Source organism: Lottia gigantea (genome assembly GCF_000327385.1).
Source record: "Lottia gigantea unplaced genomic scaffold LOTGIsca_3, whole genome shotgun sequence".
In the NCBI taxonomy this organism is placed as follows: domain Eukaryota; kingdom Metazoa; phylum Mollusca; class Gastropoda; family Lottiidae; genus Lottia; species Lottia gigantea.
The window spans coordinates 193,690-211,994 of NW_008708986.1; the positions used below are offsets into that span (position 1 = coordinate 193,690).

Sequence of the window (18,305 nt, forward strand, 5' to 3'; positions counted from 1 at the left end):
AAATATTATTACATCATGGCCTGTTTACCTTGATCTTCCAGCCTTTAACCTTTTGAACATACTGATTTCTGGAACACCATGATAATGGATCCCTCCCTCATATTATAAGGAAGGAAGTAGCTTATCTCTACAAAATGATCTCCAAGACCAACATTTTTGGTAGACATTTCAGCATCAAATCAATTACAGTCCAATCAACTCTGTGCAAAATGGCTTTCTGGGTAGACTTGTTCAAAGGGTTAAAGACATGTACTCCTGTAAACCTTAAAATTTCTGAAATTAGCCAAAGCATTGTTCTGTTAGCCATAATGTGTATTATGATGTTTGAGTTATTTACAAATAGCTATCGATCTTTTTCAAACAGTATTCCAGTAATTTGTAAATGGGTTTAGGTTGATGGCTTAACAAATATTGTGTCTAAAATCCTTGTATAAGCATTTGTTCATTCACTTATGTAAAAATTATAACAAAATGAAATTACATGTACACCAAAGTTGTTTTGTTTAGATGATGTTTTACTATGTATAAAATGTATAACCTAAAACTTCTTGTGCTAAATTGTGAGTGTACTTTGTTCAATGTCAGTTGTCATGATTGAGAACAGTTGAAGAAGAATCTTTCATTATGGTGTTGATAAAAAATATATTCAGGGTGGGCTCTTAGACCCTTGTTATGTTGTCAGAAAACTGTACCTCTTTATACTACTATACACATTACTTGTTTATTTTAATTTTCTTGTTATTGTTTATCATTTAAGCTTTTGTTTTGTATCCAATAGTCTATTTACCTGGTATAAAATGATAGAGATCAACCCATTACAAGCAAATGTTATTCCAAAAGAGGAATTTATGGAAATTCTCACTGAAATTACTGGAAATTGATTATTTGTGTCTAAGGGGGTTTAAATTTACGGTCTAATGTATAAATATTAATATTTGTCATTATTTGTTGTTAAACAATTAGGGAGATTCAACAAAATCTTTCATTCCAAATAGAATTACTTGTATGGCAAATTCTGTGGACATGACACGTAGTTTCAATTATAATTTGAAAGAAGTAAAAGAAAAAGAATAGTGCAAATTAATTTGTAAATGCTAGCCATTGTAATCCATCATGAAAGAACGTCTAGTTGTTAATATTGCTAATATTGCATTCTTGTGTTAGTGGACTCATTTGCTTTTTATTTCCAACTGCCTTGGTTTAAATGTTATGATTGCAGTAACCACTTATACTCTAAATAAGACAGATTTCTTGATATCCCAAACCAAGTTGTCTGTTTATTTTAATTAGTTGTTAGCATACTTAAAGTTTGCTTTATCAGATGATGAAGTACCTAATCCATGTAAAATTAAAATCTGCAGTCTGTATTTGTTAAGAATTGACTGATGTAAATTAATGTATATTCTATAGTAAGTATGTGTTTTTAGGATGATTGCTAACTAAAACTATGCAGAAAGAGATATTGTTTTATGTGGTTAAATGTCAATAAAGTGTCATAATATTGCCCGAAGATTCATTTTTTGAAGCTCGTCAGATTGGATGAAATATTCTGTAACAAACCAGTAAAAGAATGTGATTTGTCCCAGATTCAGCTTGTAGATGTATTAAACAGTAATGTTTTGATCTTTCACATAAATACATTTGAGACATTTATAACTTTTAATGATGATGACCATGAAGTGATTACAAAAAATGTTGATTGAATTCACAATAACTAAAATATTTTGTGTAGTCTTCGGATGCATTTCACATCACAATTACATATTCACAAAATCATATTCTCTCTTCATTGTTAAAGTCACTTTTAAAATTTCCAACTTTTTATCCCACTCTGCCTTGCCAGATTTATCATCTACAGGATGGGGAAGATGTAATCCTAATTTACTGAAATATACAACATTGATATAAGTTTATTGTATACTTAAAGTGTGGCATTTCTTTTATGGCACCCAATACAAAAAAAAAACAAATGTAAGGTAACTTACTAGAAACATGATTGCCTTGACAGAAGGAAATTATTACAGATGATGAATTTATCTCAACATATGACTAACAAGAAATCAATCTTATTTGTGTATCAGAAGTGGTTTTGAAAAACTCTAGGCCTATTCTAGAAACAATCTTGGCGGTAGGCATCCTAAAAACATTGTTAGATCTGCCCTAGGACGTCCTAGCACTAAGATCGTTTCGAGAATACGGGGCCTTGATCTCAAAAACACAATATTATTGCAACTTAATATATATCACAACCATAGCAGACCATGGATTATTAAGTGTACCAAGAGAAAAGTGTAAGAACATATGAACATTAAATGTAAGACTTACTATTTGGGAGATCTACAGTCTAAATATTTAGGTTTGACGTCTAAATCTACATCTGCCATTTTAGTACCAGGAAGTTGAATTTTTATCTGGAAAATAAATTACCCATATATTATTCAACTTATATAACTTTATGTTTTTAACATGGGAATATAAAAAACAAAGTGAAAAATATAAGAAAAGTAAAATATTTTTACTTGTGAATTACAGATACATAAAAAATGAATGTAGCCTACTTACTACCATTGCTTCACAAGATGATGTAGCATTCGTTTTATTTCCCATTTGTAAAAATATATCTTCAGATGTCACTGCTTGTTTATACATAATATCAAATCTGAAAATTCCCCCAAAAATGTGCAACAGTTTAGTATAAGGTTATATGATTTTATTTGTTACATCAAAGGTACATGATGATAAATTGAAATTATTTAATTATTGAATTGAACATAGATACTATTTACTTAAAGATTTCAAACATTAACACAGTTTACTCGATTATTGGCACATGACAAACCATTCCAATGTTAAGAGCAACTCAACGGATAGCACAGATACTATTGCACCGATGTCTATGTGGTATATGAAATGGTTTGAAAAGAGACATACTCTGGCTGTGGGCAAGGATCAAAAGTTGATTCAAACTCCGAACCTTCTGGAATTTCTTCTTCATCCCAAATATTTTTACTGTCAGGATTTGTTGCTTTTAGAAAAGAAATAATAAGTTAGATATATGATTAAGATCTATAAATTTTCTCAATTGAACATCACATAAGAAGATATTTATTTTTCTCTGTATGTCAAACCTAAACAGCAGAGTTAATAAAGATAGCTTGCCAGGCAAAGTAACATACGCCCCCTGGCAGCTGTCAGAGATGATAACTAAATCTTTATGGACCAAAAATATATTAAAGATCTTCATAATTATTGAATAATCACACTCCTCTTGTGTGTGAAATTTTCAAAGATATATAATGAGGTATCATCAAAAAACGTCAAATTCGAACTTGACCGCTGTCTTATCAATCCCAATGCTCACACCAAGTTTCATCAAAATCCATTGAAAATTGTAGCTTCTATTGTGCCCACAACAAAATTTTGACGCGATTTTACTTAGTCAAAGGCAATAACTCAAAAATGTTCTTCGAACTTGAATGCTGTCTTATCAATCCCAATGCTCACATCAAGTTTCATTACAATCAAATGAAAACCTAATGCTCACATCAAGTTTCATTACAATCAACTGTAGTCTATATTGTGCCCACAAGAAATGTTGACGGACAGACAAGGGCAACTACAATATATGACCACATATTCATGTGGGCGTATAAAAATTGTCTTGTAACAGGAAGCAAATAGATTGTTCTATATTGTCGAGTCCAATGGCTGATATAAATACAACACATCAAGTCAGCAACATCAATGACTACGCTATCTGCACTGGAGTGTTGTTTTCCATCTTTTCCATACCACTATTGTGAGCAACCAGGGGAGAGCTTCATTCATGTTGAACATGGGCAATGGATTGTTTCTCTGTGTCTGCACTGGTTATTTTCTAGAGAGTGAAGCCATTTCAATTGTCTTAAGTGAATTTTAAGGTTTAGTTAGGGATGGTCATATGATGTCCCATTACAGTGTGAATAGCCATGGCCTAAATATTAATACAAAAATACCTTTTTTTTTGTCTGTAGTTGAAGGTGGTTTTGTTAATTCACCAATGTGACCTGGTCCTAATTTTCCTAAAGTTGTTGATGGCTTGAAAAAGAATAGATCAGTAATTATTTTGTGGTCAATCTTCAACCAATTTCAAACACTACAAATTTATAAATATGTATTTTTCTAATCTAAGACTAAAACTTAAAGGCCATTGTTGCATTTTGCGGGGTTGATTTGGGTCTTGAATATATATGTTAATAGTCTTCAGATTTCTAGAACTGCACAAAAATTACATAATCCTTTAAAATAAGCTTATACTTCAAACAAGAAAGATTATACGAGGATAATTCTATACACACTTGCAATTGAGGTTCAAGTTTAGCTGATAAGGCTTAGCTGAACAATTCCCTTTTCTGAGACTAAGGCCACATAAAAAAGATAGCTTGCCAGGCAAGGTAACATACACACACTACCAGATGTCAGAAATGATAACAAAGTCTGTAGTGCTTTAATATGTGAAACCTGTCATCCAATTTTAACTAATTTCAAGCTTTACTGAGATCTCATCCAAATCGTAAAAAAATGTAGTCTCTATCAGGCCTACAAGCCAAATTAGATGCATTGAATTAATTCAAGGGCAATAACTCCAAAACCTTTCACCTGATTGTTACCAATTTCAACTTGACTGAGATCTTGTCCATATATACATGCATACCAAGTTTCATCAATATCGGATAAAAACTGTAGTCTAAAGCATGCCTACAAGCCAAATTTGACGTGTTTTTACTAAGTCAAGGTCAAGATGGGATAAAAATTGCAGCCTTTATCGTGCATACTAGCAAAATTTAACACGTCTTTACTAAGTCAAGGGCAATAACTATAACTAGTTTGTTATAATAACTATGCAACCTTTCATCCGAAACTACCAATTTCAAACATGACCAAAATCTCATCAATATATACAGATTCCTAGGTTTCATCTAGATCGGATAAAAATTGCAGCCTTTATCGTGCACAAACACCAACTCTTACACATTTTTAGTAAAACAAGGGCAATAACTCTGAAACCATTAGTCCGATTACTATCATTTTCGAACTTGACCGAGATTTCATCAATATATATGCATAATAAGTTTCATCAAGATAGGATAAAAATTGCAGCCTTTATTGTGCATACAAGCCAAATTCAACGCATGTTTACTAAGTCAAGGGCAATAACTCTGAAACTGTTCTATTACCAATTTCTAATTTGATCGAGATCTCATCAATATATACATGCATACTAAGTTTCATCAAAATCAGATAAAAACTGTAGCCTCTATCCGCATACAACAAATATGGATGGCCGGATGGGGCGACGGCAATATGTCCACATTTCCATTTGTTTGGCCTAAGGTATGATCGGTCAAACAGGTGGCAAACCTGTCCCACTGTACATATAAAAGCATGTTAATGAATAACAATCTCCTCAATCAAACTTACCTGATCTTCATCGCTGTCTGAATCTTCATTTTCTGGTTTTAATAAATTACATAGAGCATTTAATGATGAAGCTGAACTTAAATCCATGATGTATAAGTAACGTTGAAATCCTAACAAATGAATGGAAAACAATCAAAAAGATCCAAACCAACACAAAAATGAAAATTCTTGTTCTGATTTTTCGTAGAAGTTTTTGATGGGGAGACAAGTTATCACACGAGGTTGTTTTGTTTACGTTGGATTTGTTTACTTCCGGTTAATTATTGCCATGCGCACTGACATCGCAATGTAGAAGTCATTTGCAGGCATAGAGTTATAAATATTTAATAGTGGTTGTTTTTCCAGGCGAAATTAAAGTCATTCATTTTGAAATCTTTAATCTGAAGAATCCAAGAAATTAATTCATTTTACAGAATCAATCAATGTACGTTCATCGTTATAAAAACACAATAAATGTTCTTGAAAGAGAGTAATTAAGGGAAACAACTCCAATGAATCATTAATAATAATATTCAGACAACAGTTACTTTACGGCTTAAATAGTCTAATGCTATAGAAATTTTAGTTACTTGAACTAAATATTATGTTCATTTATGGAAAAAGTGAATCGTCTGTAAGCCTTTTTTGGCAACCTGGCCTTGTTATACAAGTGGTTGCCTAACAAGATACGCCCACTTTCCTGATAAATTTTCAGTACATCACGGGCAGTCACAAATCTGTGTCAAATCAAACCAAAAATCTAAATCGTGTAAGATATAGTTGATTTAATCAAACTTACAAAATTTAATAAAATTCTGACATAAACTGTTGCCTCTATTGCATTAATACGCCAACAAATTTTGATACGTCAAGGGCAATAACTCAAATTTCTTTAATCGAAAAATCGTCAAACTCAAAATTACAGTCTCTATTGTGTTCACAAACAGATTTTAACACGTTTTTATATGCCAACATGGAAATGTGGACGTATATTGCCTTTGGCCCTGCCATCCATCCATTCACATTTCTTTTTTATCCGATCTTGATTAAACTTGGTATGCATGTATATATTTATGAAATCTCGGTCAAGTTCGAAATTGATATTAATTGGATGACCAGTTTCAGAGTTATTGCCCTTGACTTAGTAAATACACGTAAAAATTTTGCTTGTAGGCACACTAGAGACAGTTTTTATCTGATCTTGATGAAACTTGGTATGTATGTATATATTGATGAGATCTCTGTCAAGTTCGAAATTCGTAATAATCGGATGAGTGGTTTCTCAGTTATTGCCCTTGACTTAGAAAAACGCCTCAAATTTGGCTTGTAGGCGCGATAGAAGCTACAGTTTTTATCCGATCTTCATGAAACTTGGTATGCATGTATGTATTGATGAGATCTCGGTCAAGTTCGAAATTAGTAATAATCGGGTGAACAGTTTCAGAGTCCTTGCCCTTGATTTAGTAAAAATTTGTCAAATTCAGCTCGCAGGCACAATAGAAACTACAGATTTTATCCCATCTTGATAAAACTGGATTTGCATGTATATATTAATGAAATCTCAGTCAAGTTAGAAATTGGTAATAATCGGATGAACAGTTTCAGAGTTATTGCCCTTGTGTGTACAGCGATGAGACATTGTTCATGTTTGAATTTGCTGATAACTTGATGAACTGTTTCAGGTTTTTGCCCTGAATTATAGATGACTTTAAGATTTGAAAATTCATTATTAAGCCACTAAAGATTTTGTTATCATTACTGACAGCTGGTAGTGGGCGTATGTTACCTTGCCTGGCAAGCTATCTTTCCCTAAGTCAAGGGCAATAACTGAAAAAGGTTCATCGATAGATAGCCAACTTCGAACTTGTCCAAGATGTCATCACTATAAATTATCATTCATTATCAAATCGAATGAAAACTGTAGTAGTCTCTATTGTGTTCACAAACAAATTTTGACGCGTTTTTCAAGGGCAATAACTCAAATTTCTTTGATCGAAAAATCATCAAACTAAATCTTGATTAAGATCTCATCATTATAAATGATCACACCAAATTTCATTAAAATCAGATGAAAACTGTTGTCTTACACTAGATTTAGTCAAAAACATTCGATAAATTTAATCTTACGATTTTTAGAGAAACACCATTAACAATAAAATTAGCACTAATGACCTAAGATTGATCGTAAGATTTTTAGGGCACTAATATCCCTTTGGCACTGCAAAATTAATTTTGTTCTATCCAGATAGAAAGATAAGATCCAGACAAGTGGCAGTGCAAAACCAAACAAGAAGTTAATAACTGGATAAGTATATATACCATGCGAGGTATCACTAAATGAACAATTTAAATGTCGTCTCCTGTTGTCAGGGACGTTATGATAAATGGAAATACATGTACTTGAAAATCACAAGAAAGAGATAAACAAAGAGGAGGAAAAGGAAAATTATATTGCCATTATGTTCTTGGCAGTGTGAAATAGGCTATTCAGGTAGGATTGCAGTGCGAAAGCAAACCAAACTAAATCGAATTGAGCTGAATCAAATTTTTTTTTTTGGTCATAACTGAATTCAATATTTGTGCAATGCGAAAGGGTTAATATACAGCTCTGCATTAGTTACACAGGCATTCCGAGTTCACTTAGACCAATATTAATTATTAAATAAGAAGTACAAAAATTAGGGCATATAAATTTTAAAAAATTATTCCAATATATTTCAAATAGATTAAGAATTTAAAAAAAAAAGGAAATGTGTCAGAAGACTGTCAAAATATATCTACAGAAAAACAAGACATATTTAAAAAACCAAAAACTTTTTATGTTGAGGAATGACTGCGATATCATGTACAGATATATAAATATATAAATTTTGAAAATTGTAAGATTTTTAACAGAGGAAAGTAAAAACATTCTTACAGTAAGCTGTATTATAGAAGAGTAATACAGAAATTGTAAGATGTTTCATTGAGGATGGTCAATGTCAATATACAGAACAGTGACAGTAAAATATTCTTACCTTAAGCTGTATTGAAGAGGAATATAGACATTGTAAGATGTTTAATTGAGGAAGGTCAATGTCAATATACAGAACAGTGGCAGTAAAACATCCTTACATTAAGCTGTATGGAAGAGTAATATAGACATAGTAAGATGTATAATGAGAAAGGGCTGTAATGTCAATATTCAGAACAGTTACAGTCAAATATCCTTAAATTATGCTGTATGGAAGAGTAATATAGACATAGTAAGATGTATAATGAGAAAGGGTTGTAATGTCAATATACAGAACAGTCACAGTCAAATATCCTTACATTATGCTGTATGGAAGAGTAATATAGACATAGTAAGATGTATAATGAGAAAGGGCTGTAATGTCAATATTCAGAACAGTCAGAGTAAAAAATCCTTAAATTAAGCTGTATGGAAGAGTAATATAGACATTGTAAGATGTTTAATTGAGGAAGGTAACTGTAATGTCAATGTACAGAACAGTCACAGCAAAACATCCTTACATTAAGCTGTATTGAAGAGGAATATAGACATCGTAAGATGTTTAATTGCGGAAGGTCACTTTGATGTCAAGATAAAGAGCAGAGACAGTTACAAGAGGAATACTTAATTTATAATTAACTGTGGCATCTATGTATACAGTAAAAGAAGAAGCATTAAAAAATACTATTTTTTATGAAGAGGAATAATTGTGATGTCATACACAGAGATGCATTACAATGCCTTTTTTTTTTTTTTGGATATTGTCAGATTTTCAATTGAGGAAGGTCAATGTCAATATACAGAACAGTGGCAGTAAAACATCCTTACATTAAGCAGTATTGAAGAGTAATATAGACATTGTAAGATGTTTAATTGAGGAAGGTAACTGTAATGTCAATATTCAGAACAGTCAGAGTAAAACATCCTTACATTAAGCAGTATTGAAGAGTAATATAGACATTGTAAGATGTTTAATTGAGGAAGGTCAATGTCAATATACAGAACAGTGGCAGTAAAACATCCTTACATTAAGCTATATTGAAGAGTAATATAGATATTGTAGGATGTTTCATTGAGGAGGGTAACTGTAATGTCAATATACATAACTATTTTTTTAAGTAGGACATTGGACAAGGTGACAACAGACTGTGACATCTCCCAATACAGAGGATTACATTAAGCTGTATGGAAGAGTAATATAGACATAGTAAGATTTATAATGAGAAAGGGCTGTAATATCAATATACAGAACAGTCACAGCAAAACATCCTTACATTAAGCTGTTTGGAAGAGAAATATAGACATTGTAAGATGTATAATGAGAAAGGGCTGTAATATCAATATACAGAACAGTCACAGCAAAACATCCTTACATTAAGCTGTTTGGAAGAGAAATATAGACATTGTAAGATGTATAATGAGAAAGGGCTGTAATATCAATATACAGAACAGTCAGAGTAAAACATCCTTTCATGGAGCTGTATGGAAGAATAAAAATACAAATTGTGTAAGCACCAGCAATGGTTTACAAAGATAATAAAGAAAGTATAAATGAAATATATTTCAAAATGTTCACAATAAAATTTTTTTTGGAAATGTAAATTTTTTCAAAAATTTTACAGTATGGAGGAATACCTTTTTTGGGGGGGAAAATATGAAAGCAAATACATAAAGCAAAAACCTTTCTCCAGTCATCAAATTTTGCAAAAGCACACAATTTTGACATGCACTTTATTTTTGGATAAAAATATATGCATACATACCAAGTTTATTTAAAATCATACAGATTTTCAATATTACAGGTCAAGAGAAATTTGTGCATTTATTCAAAGTTTTAAGAAATTCGTTCATCCAAATACGATGAAAACTAGATTCTCATGCATTTTCAGAAAATATGATGGAATGACTGACATAAATGTTATTCATTAACAGACGGACATGGGTGCTGACACGACATCACCTCTACATACAGAGATATCAGCCTATCAAAATCCAAGAGCTATAAGATGATCTTCTCTCATTGATCACAAATCTGTAAAATTTTTATGACACTGTGGAAAGTTTTTTTCATTTATATCAATAACTGGAATAATATTTTTGCTTTTAACTTCGACAAAAACAATCCTTCTTCCAAATTTGTTCACCATCAGCTTTATTTATATTAACTGTTTTTTCAGAATATGATATAAACATTTTAAAACATAACCTATAAATAGGCCAACACACACAGTTTAAAGCACTACGGTATTTGATATAAACTGTAGGATTTTGTAATAAAAGAAATATTTTGATACAGTCATTATTTACAATATCTATCTGCCTTCATCTTCTCCCTCCTGCAAGATAAAGATACACAAAATTTTAAATATGCTGACGAACAGCCCTTGTTAAGGAAATTACTAAACATATAGCACTGGAAAAGAAATAAGATTATCTTGGAAGAAATCTTTTCAAAATAAATTAAAAGTTTAGTGTCTCTATTTTTGCATAAAAGCATTGAATTATTTCATTTCAACTCAAATTATTGTTTTGTTTATTATCTGTGGGCAACTTCAATCATGTAAGAATGTTAAAAAGAACAAACTCTTAAAAGCCTTCTTGTTAACAACTTGATTTGACATATATATGTATTACCTGTCTAACAGAGATTCATGAAGTTTTCCCGTTTGTCTTGCTTTAATCAATTCACCTACTGAATTCTCATTGATTCTTAACTTGTTGTTCTTATAACTCTGAAACTTTTTCCTGGAAATATGAAATAATAGCCCCTATGATAAGAATTGAGTAAATTGTATTCAAGACACATCTATTCCATTCAAAACCTTAAATGGCTAGTTTTTTTTTAAGCTTTAGGTACGGAACAACTTTCCACATCAAATTTCATGTACCTTTATTTTAGGATAAGTGTTGTGTGAAACTTGACTATTAACAAAATTCCATGACATCAATGAACCAGATATGGCTTTTGGATGATGGAGTGTTTATTGTAAATATTTATCTATAAAACTTACACATATTTGATTTCTGATTCTTTTAAAGTTCCCCTTTCTTCTTTAGGTATATCTTCCAGTGGATCACGTTCAAGACTTATACTAGACCTAATCTAAAGAAATAGCAGACCTGTGAGAATAAATCTCTAGTGGTGTGGTGAACACAGCGCTGGAGAAGGGTAAAATGACGTACCGGTAGTAACTTTTTTTTCATTTTGTATTTTTCATAGTGTGCTCTACAAAAGCTTCCATATGAGAATTGTATTCTTGATGGATGACAGTCCAGAAATTTCAAGCGTAAAAACTTCAGAAATACATCTCATTCCAACATGCTAAAATATCAGCGAAAATATTTGCAAACAATATAGGAAAATTTCATGTTCTTCAAGTCCTACCTTGATCATTTCTGTATCTCCTGCTGTTTTAGAACTACAAATAATATCACCATCTTTAGTCACAGATACAAATCTTCCATTACATCCATTTATTGCCATTTTACCCTGAAACATCAGAGATCAACTTATAATATTCTCCATGGCACATACAGATAGTTCAAGGTTATATATCTATGTGCATCGCTATCCATTGGCATCACTTTCATTCCTACTTATTAACCTGCAAAAAACAATCCCTTGAAGAGAAAAATACACCTACATCCTGAAAGACTGGTTCAAATTGTTCTCGACTTCCAACAGCTTCAGCTTTACCAATAAGTTTCCCATCTGTGTCTACACCAAGATATTTACCATAACCGGATTTTAAGGCTATCTTGGTATCGTTTATTTTTATAGCCGTTAATATTTCAACTGGATCTGGACCTTCACCTTTAAAAGATATCATGTAAAATATTAACACCTGTGTCAACATACAAATTTTCAAAGAATATGTAGGCTAATGTAGAGTATATTTGCTTGTAAAATGCAACCGTAAGAAAGGGTTGCCAATATAGGGGTGGGCCAAAAATTATTACATATTTCATCAAGGGTTCTCCAATCAAGATTGACAGTCTGCCATTTTGTACATGAGTGAAAATGCTCAAAGATGCTGTGCAGAAAACATTGAAATATTAGTTACCTTTAGATATCTTATCACCCAATGTAAATCCACCATTATCCATAGCACTTACATATCTCATATCACTCATTTCTATAGCCACATTTCCAACTATACTTTCAAATTCTTTTACTTCCCACCACCCACCTACAAATAGAGTTAATAATAATAAATCTTTATTATCCCAGTAAGGACAATTATAATTCATTGTACAACAAGGATTTACAGTTAGGATTTAAATGAACTATAAATTGTACAACAGATAATTCAGGAAAGTCATTACAAAGAAGTTTGGGCAGGTTAGCAAACAGGTTATAAATAAGTCCATGCAGCCAATATAAATTAAGTAAATTATAGCACTCAAAATTCAATTTTGAATATTCAATGGTCTTTGGGCCCATCAGTCCCATACTTGGCCCATAAAAAAGGCAATGCAAGCAACATAAAAAGACGTGTCTTTTAATTTCCACATGGTCTTAGAGCGAAGTAGTCCAATATTTGTTGCAAGAAGCTCTATGTCTGGCACAAAAACTGAAACATTTACCATGAACATGAGTATCATCATTATTGTCAGAGTTACTTCCCCCTGGACCATCATCATCATCACGTTTTCTTTTCTTATGTTTCTTGTGCCTTAATACAAAATAATTATTAAGTTACATGTATTTGTTGTCTAGTGTAGTAAAACTGATTCCAAATTTTAATGGGCTAGAGAACTCAACAGAAGATTGTCTCAGGTTCTGATGTGGGAAAGTATTGGCTATAATACATTCACTATGCTTTCATAATACATTGGGTGAAACTTAAGTGGTAAATATCTAATTAGAGGTGGAATTTAAAATAAGTGGTATAATCAAAATGTCTCTAGAAGAGTAAGCTTGACCTGCCTGGCGCTACACCCACTTGCATTCTTTGACATTGGCCCTGCCTAAGGTCATATTGGTAAGGGCAGACCCATCATAGCTAAGTACCTCTCTGCCAAGTTTCAAATCGATAGCTCTACTACGGGAAGGGGAGGGGGCGAAACAGCAACAGTGCCGATAGTGGGCTTATTATACAGTCAAGTAACCTAATTTTGTGCTAACCTATTTTTCGTGCATTTCCAGAAAGGATTAATAATTTACATGTGCGACATTGCGTGACCTCGGCATTTGCTTGTTTTGATAAACATGGGTTTTTTGTACAATATCAGCTACGGTAGTATAATGAATCCAGTATTTTCAAGCAAGGTAAAATGTATTAATGTATACTTTGACAAATACAAAATGGCGGATTTCAGTTATTACCAAACGTCACAAGTTTTTATCAGCCGAATTTCCTTATAATCCCAAGCTGTAATCGGAATTCCAAGTGTCGTCTGCTAGAATGTAGTCCAACGAATGAGGTCGCGTGATCAACTAGCAGATTCCGTGTCAGCAGAAAATTTCTATGGAACACAAAGTGGGCCAAATTCTTATGTTGTTTCAGTGACTTTTAGCAATAAATCTTGCTACGTATCTTATTTTGTCAGTCACTATTTTTTTTATAAATCACGGTTCTTTGAAGGAATTGTCACTAGTTATAATGAATTGATATTAAAGATAAATACTAAGAGAAGTTAATTATACAACCCGGTATCCATACAACGTGTTTTTCTAGACTTATTTATAGATCAAACATTATACACGAAAATAGGTGACGCATTCTGCCGCCGTTGCCGAGTTGGTTGCTCATGAAATATGGGTCAAAATGAAGGATTCATAAAGAAAATCGAAATAAACCAATTTTAATTATTTTGTAGAATATCAGAGGAAACATCTAAGACATAAATTTCTTTTTTCGTTTTATTAAATTTGACGAAATTTGGTGTTGAATCCTTATATCCACGAAAATAGGTTACACCACTGTACAGGTTGCAATGGCAGTAGAGTAAGAATCTAGAGTTCCTTAGAAAATAACAAGTACACTTACTTCTTTTCCTTATGACCTTTAAGTTTTAATTTGCCACCTTTAACCAATGAATATGAATCAGCCATTTTAAGAATAATTTACTTCATTTGAAAAAAATTCAAGAAACGTTTGTAAAACCTTTCTTCTGAATGGAAGCGGACATCTTTGTTTTTTTCATTATCATGTCTTTTTCTGTCGAAGGCTAACCGAGGAGCATTCTATTTTGGGAAAAGACTGGATAACAACAGCTGAACTTGTCACATGATCGATATTTTACGAGATGTAAATAAAGATGTCACGTGGTCTTACTAAGGGCACATGTGAAATTTATCAAATGACGGTTTAAAAGGAAACAAAGAGCCAAAATGCGCAACTTTATACAAAGGATTCGGTCGTGCCACATCCTTTGGGATGAAAGTCAGTTACTAAAGACTCAAATTCTTGTTATTGGCCATGTAAGTAAGAGGAACTTTGATTTTTACATTTTGTAATTAAATGTCATTATTTGTCTGTTAACTCTACTTTTGATTTGTTTTGATTGTCAAAATGTATTAAGAAAATATTGTTTATGTTTTAACTTATTTTTCTGCATAATGTAAATTTCATGTAATTATGTGTATGCCACTGTGACATCTTCTTCAATCAAAAACTTTAAAAATGAAAAGTGGAATAGGCTGAAAAGTAAGTATTAGTTGCTAAGGCCTAATTATCAATTATGATTTTATTATTAAAGTCAAAGCAAAATCCTGGAAATATGCCATGCCATGTCATCATTTACATATACTAAATTGGAATAATTGACATAAATGTATGCATTCCTAATTCGCATCCTGTATAATTTTAATTTTTAAAAGTCAATATTAAAATAAGCCTACTTTCAGTTGTTACTATATTAAATTATTACCAAAATTATTGATCAAAATTAAAAAGCTGGAAGAAACGGCAGAATCTGCATTCTTGCTATCATTGATATATTATTAAAGATTGATTAAGTACAGTTTTGTTTAGATAGGCATACACAAACTGACAAGTAATCTTTTGGCTAAGATAGGGTGCTAATTGTTGATTGTTAATAATCATACCCTTAACACTACACCTCACATTATATATGGTGACAAATTATTAAGTCATAGAAGTGAAATTGTTATTGCTGTATATCTGTTAAGCTGTTAAGAGGTGTAAAACCCTTAAAATTTCTATTGTTTTAATTATGTTCAATTTGATAATGGTTTAGTTTTACATATATTTTTTAGTTTTTTAGTTTTTTTTCCATGCACTCACAGTTTAGTTTAGCCCCCTGGGTAGGAAACAGATCTTACTACTAAAATTATTATTTTCTGGAAGTTGTACTTGGCTACACAGTAAACATGTTTGGTTTTATAACACATCAGATTAATATTATTATTATTCTTATGTTGTTTCAGTATGTATTATATAAGTCACAACTCATACAGACCATATAGTTACCACCAGCGTAGTAACAGATTTCTTTATCAGGTATGTACGCATTAATTTCTACCTAGATCTAGATATTGCATATTCCAGGTCCCAGTTTCTATTGTTATCTTGTAACTAATATCAAAACGACTATGACTATCAAAATTTATTTAGAATAATCTTAAACATGTAACATTTTTTTTACAAATATTTTGTCATTATTCTGTCATACATCACATAATTCTGTTTGATGAAGACAAATCTACAGGACTTCCAAATGTTGCATGAAAGATCACATGTGGCCCACATTTGTTGCATATTTGATATTTAAATGGATTGAATTTTTTCAGTTTTTTCTACTTTGTTCTTTAAAACACGATATTGAAACTGCTGTTAAAGATTCTTAGTTTATGATTGCATAAGGTCACCAATTATTATGCAACATCTGTATTTTGTTGATTATGTGCATATTAATGATAACATACAGCAGCTGTTTTAATAGAAAGATATATTGATTATTGCTTGGTGTAAAAAATTCAAAACATGAGTTGAAAATGAGGAAATATTAATGTGTCCAAGCTTTTGTTTGATCAAGTTATGATATAACTAAATTGAAAACAGTTAGCGTGATTGTACAATAAATATTGATTATTAATCTATGGTTGGTTAAAAATTTAGGTTTGATAGTTTTGTAACTTTGGAATAAGGTAAGGTTCAATTGGAAAATGACGTGACTAGAATATAAGAAAATGAAAGACATTACTCTGATAGATGGAAGATATTAGGTATTAATGAGTGAAAGCTGACACTCGGCTGCAGATTTTCAGAATCACTGGCTGTGGTATCAGACTTTTTATTACCTAGAAGAAGGTTCAAACCCGAGGCACATAATCATCTAGTATATGATATAATATAATGTATTTTGATTGAGCTTTATATTCAAGTTATCTGCTATGTAAATTATTTATGCTTATCATTATATTAAAGACATCAAACTGTTAATTAGACAGTTGACTTTCATTAACTTAGTTTTGGTGAGAAATTCAACAAGTTGTTAGTAGGTTATTGGGGCATAAAAACAGCAGGGATTAAATGTAATGACTATTTTGTCCTTTGTACTAGGTCATGTTTTGGTTGTCAAAAAACATGATGTAGAAACTATGTTACTTTAAGTGGTAGAAGAAGGATTTATATGTCAGTACATTCTTTGTTTCTAAATTAGGTTAGAAAAAGTGTTGAAACAGTGTAATTGGACTGAAAATTGAATAGCAAATCACTGTTTTTTGACATAAGGTTTTCCTAAGCCTTCTATCAGATTAGGATATAAATATTACCAAATATACCCTAGAATAGCATTTAGCCTAAGCTAGACTACCACTTTGCTACCACACAAACCACAAAAGTTAATGGGTATTCAGTGACAATTTTGTATTTAAGGATCAATATCTGTCTGAATTTTTCTTTGTCCCTACTTTGTTATTTCAAGTGTTCTTAGTTACCTTACATACTTTTAATTTGGTTTGATTCGCCAATTAAATTAAGTTCATTAAGTGGAGTAATTATGTAAATTGAGTAAAAACTTTTAAGTCTTGATTTTTAATTCACCAATGATTTATGGTTATAATTAAAGAGGTAAATTTAGTAGATGTACTTTATATGCTAATTTTTTACCTTGTACCTTACCTGTTAAACTTGAAACTTGGGAAAACCGATAGTTAGCTTAGAAAAAAGATAAACAATAAGTCATGTGGTGTGATATCATCATTTAATTTAAATTTAGATTACCTCACATCTTTTGACGTGTTTGATTTTTGCAAACATTCTATTTTTAAACTGAGCATGCAGTTAGCAAGCAGTATTTTTAACTTTTAACAAAAATGACACATCCGTCACATAAGACAGTTTGATGGTGATAGTAGGATAGGGTTGAATATTAACATTCAGTATGAATTGAAATATCTATCACAGCAATTCAGATATTCAAAATATTCTTTATCATAGGAGGAACATATTGAATAAAACAGAACTGACTGACTTTTGTTTTCTAAGACATTTCACTGAAATTTGAAACATCTGGATGCTGAAAATGCTTCTCTGTCATACAAACCACCATTTTATTTGCTTTTGCATCTATGCCAAAATTAGTTATAGAGACCTATTACTTGCATTTTGAATAAAAAAAAGTAAAGGAAAACATCGTAATAAAAACTACTGTAGTTTATGGAAATTTTTCGAAAATGACTAATTGAGTGTTAATTGAACACTAGTCAGGGCAGATATTCTACTGAGAGAAGCTATTTTTTATATTTAAATAAATTTAGTAAAAGAGAGTCCAATATTTCTTACTACTGATAAATCAGGAGTAAATCAAGATCTTGGAAATTTATATAGTCATCTTCAACTTATTGTCAACTATCAGAGTAATTACCTTGGATAATTTTTCAGTTATAAAGGTCAAAACGTAG

General features: G+C 31.4%; 2 protein-coding genes across 2 annotated transcripts; both read right to left on the reverse strand.

Moving 5' to 3' along the window:
* Positions 1 to 1,645: 1,645 nt before the first annotated feature.
* LOTGIDRAFT_182066 (hypothetical protein) lies at positions 1,646 to 5,666 on the reverse strand. The gene is made up of 6 exons (XM_009057053.1): positions 5,461 to 5,666; positions 3,996 to 4,077; positions 2,932 to 3,025; positions 2,563 to 2,659; positions 2,326 to 2,411; positions 1,646 to 1,884 (listed from the first exon to the last, which is right to left on the reverse strand). Exons 1-6 carry the CDS (start codon positions 5,545 to 5,547, stop codon positions 1,758 to 1,760), a joined length of 573 nt encoding a protein of 190 aa, XP_009055301.1. The 5' UTR covers positions 5,548 to 5,666; the 3' UTR covers positions 1,646 to 1,757.
* A 5,064-nt stretch (positions 5,667 to 10,730) lies between these two features.
* On the reverse strand, positions 10,731 to 12,682 carry LOTGIDRAFT_104723 (hypothetical protein; the record flags this gene model as incomplete). The annotated part of the gene is made up of 6 exons (XM_009057054.1): positions 10,731 to 10,767; positions 11,066 to 11,176; positions 11,443 to 11,534; positions 11,817 to 11,921; positions 12,076 to 12,245; positions 12,496 to 12,682. 6 exons carry the CDS (start codon positions 12,680 to 12,682, stop codon positions 10,731 to 10,733), a joined length of 702 nt encoding a protein of 233 aa, XP_009055302.1.
* Between the last annotated feature and the right edge of the window lie 5,623 nt (positions 12,683 to 18,305).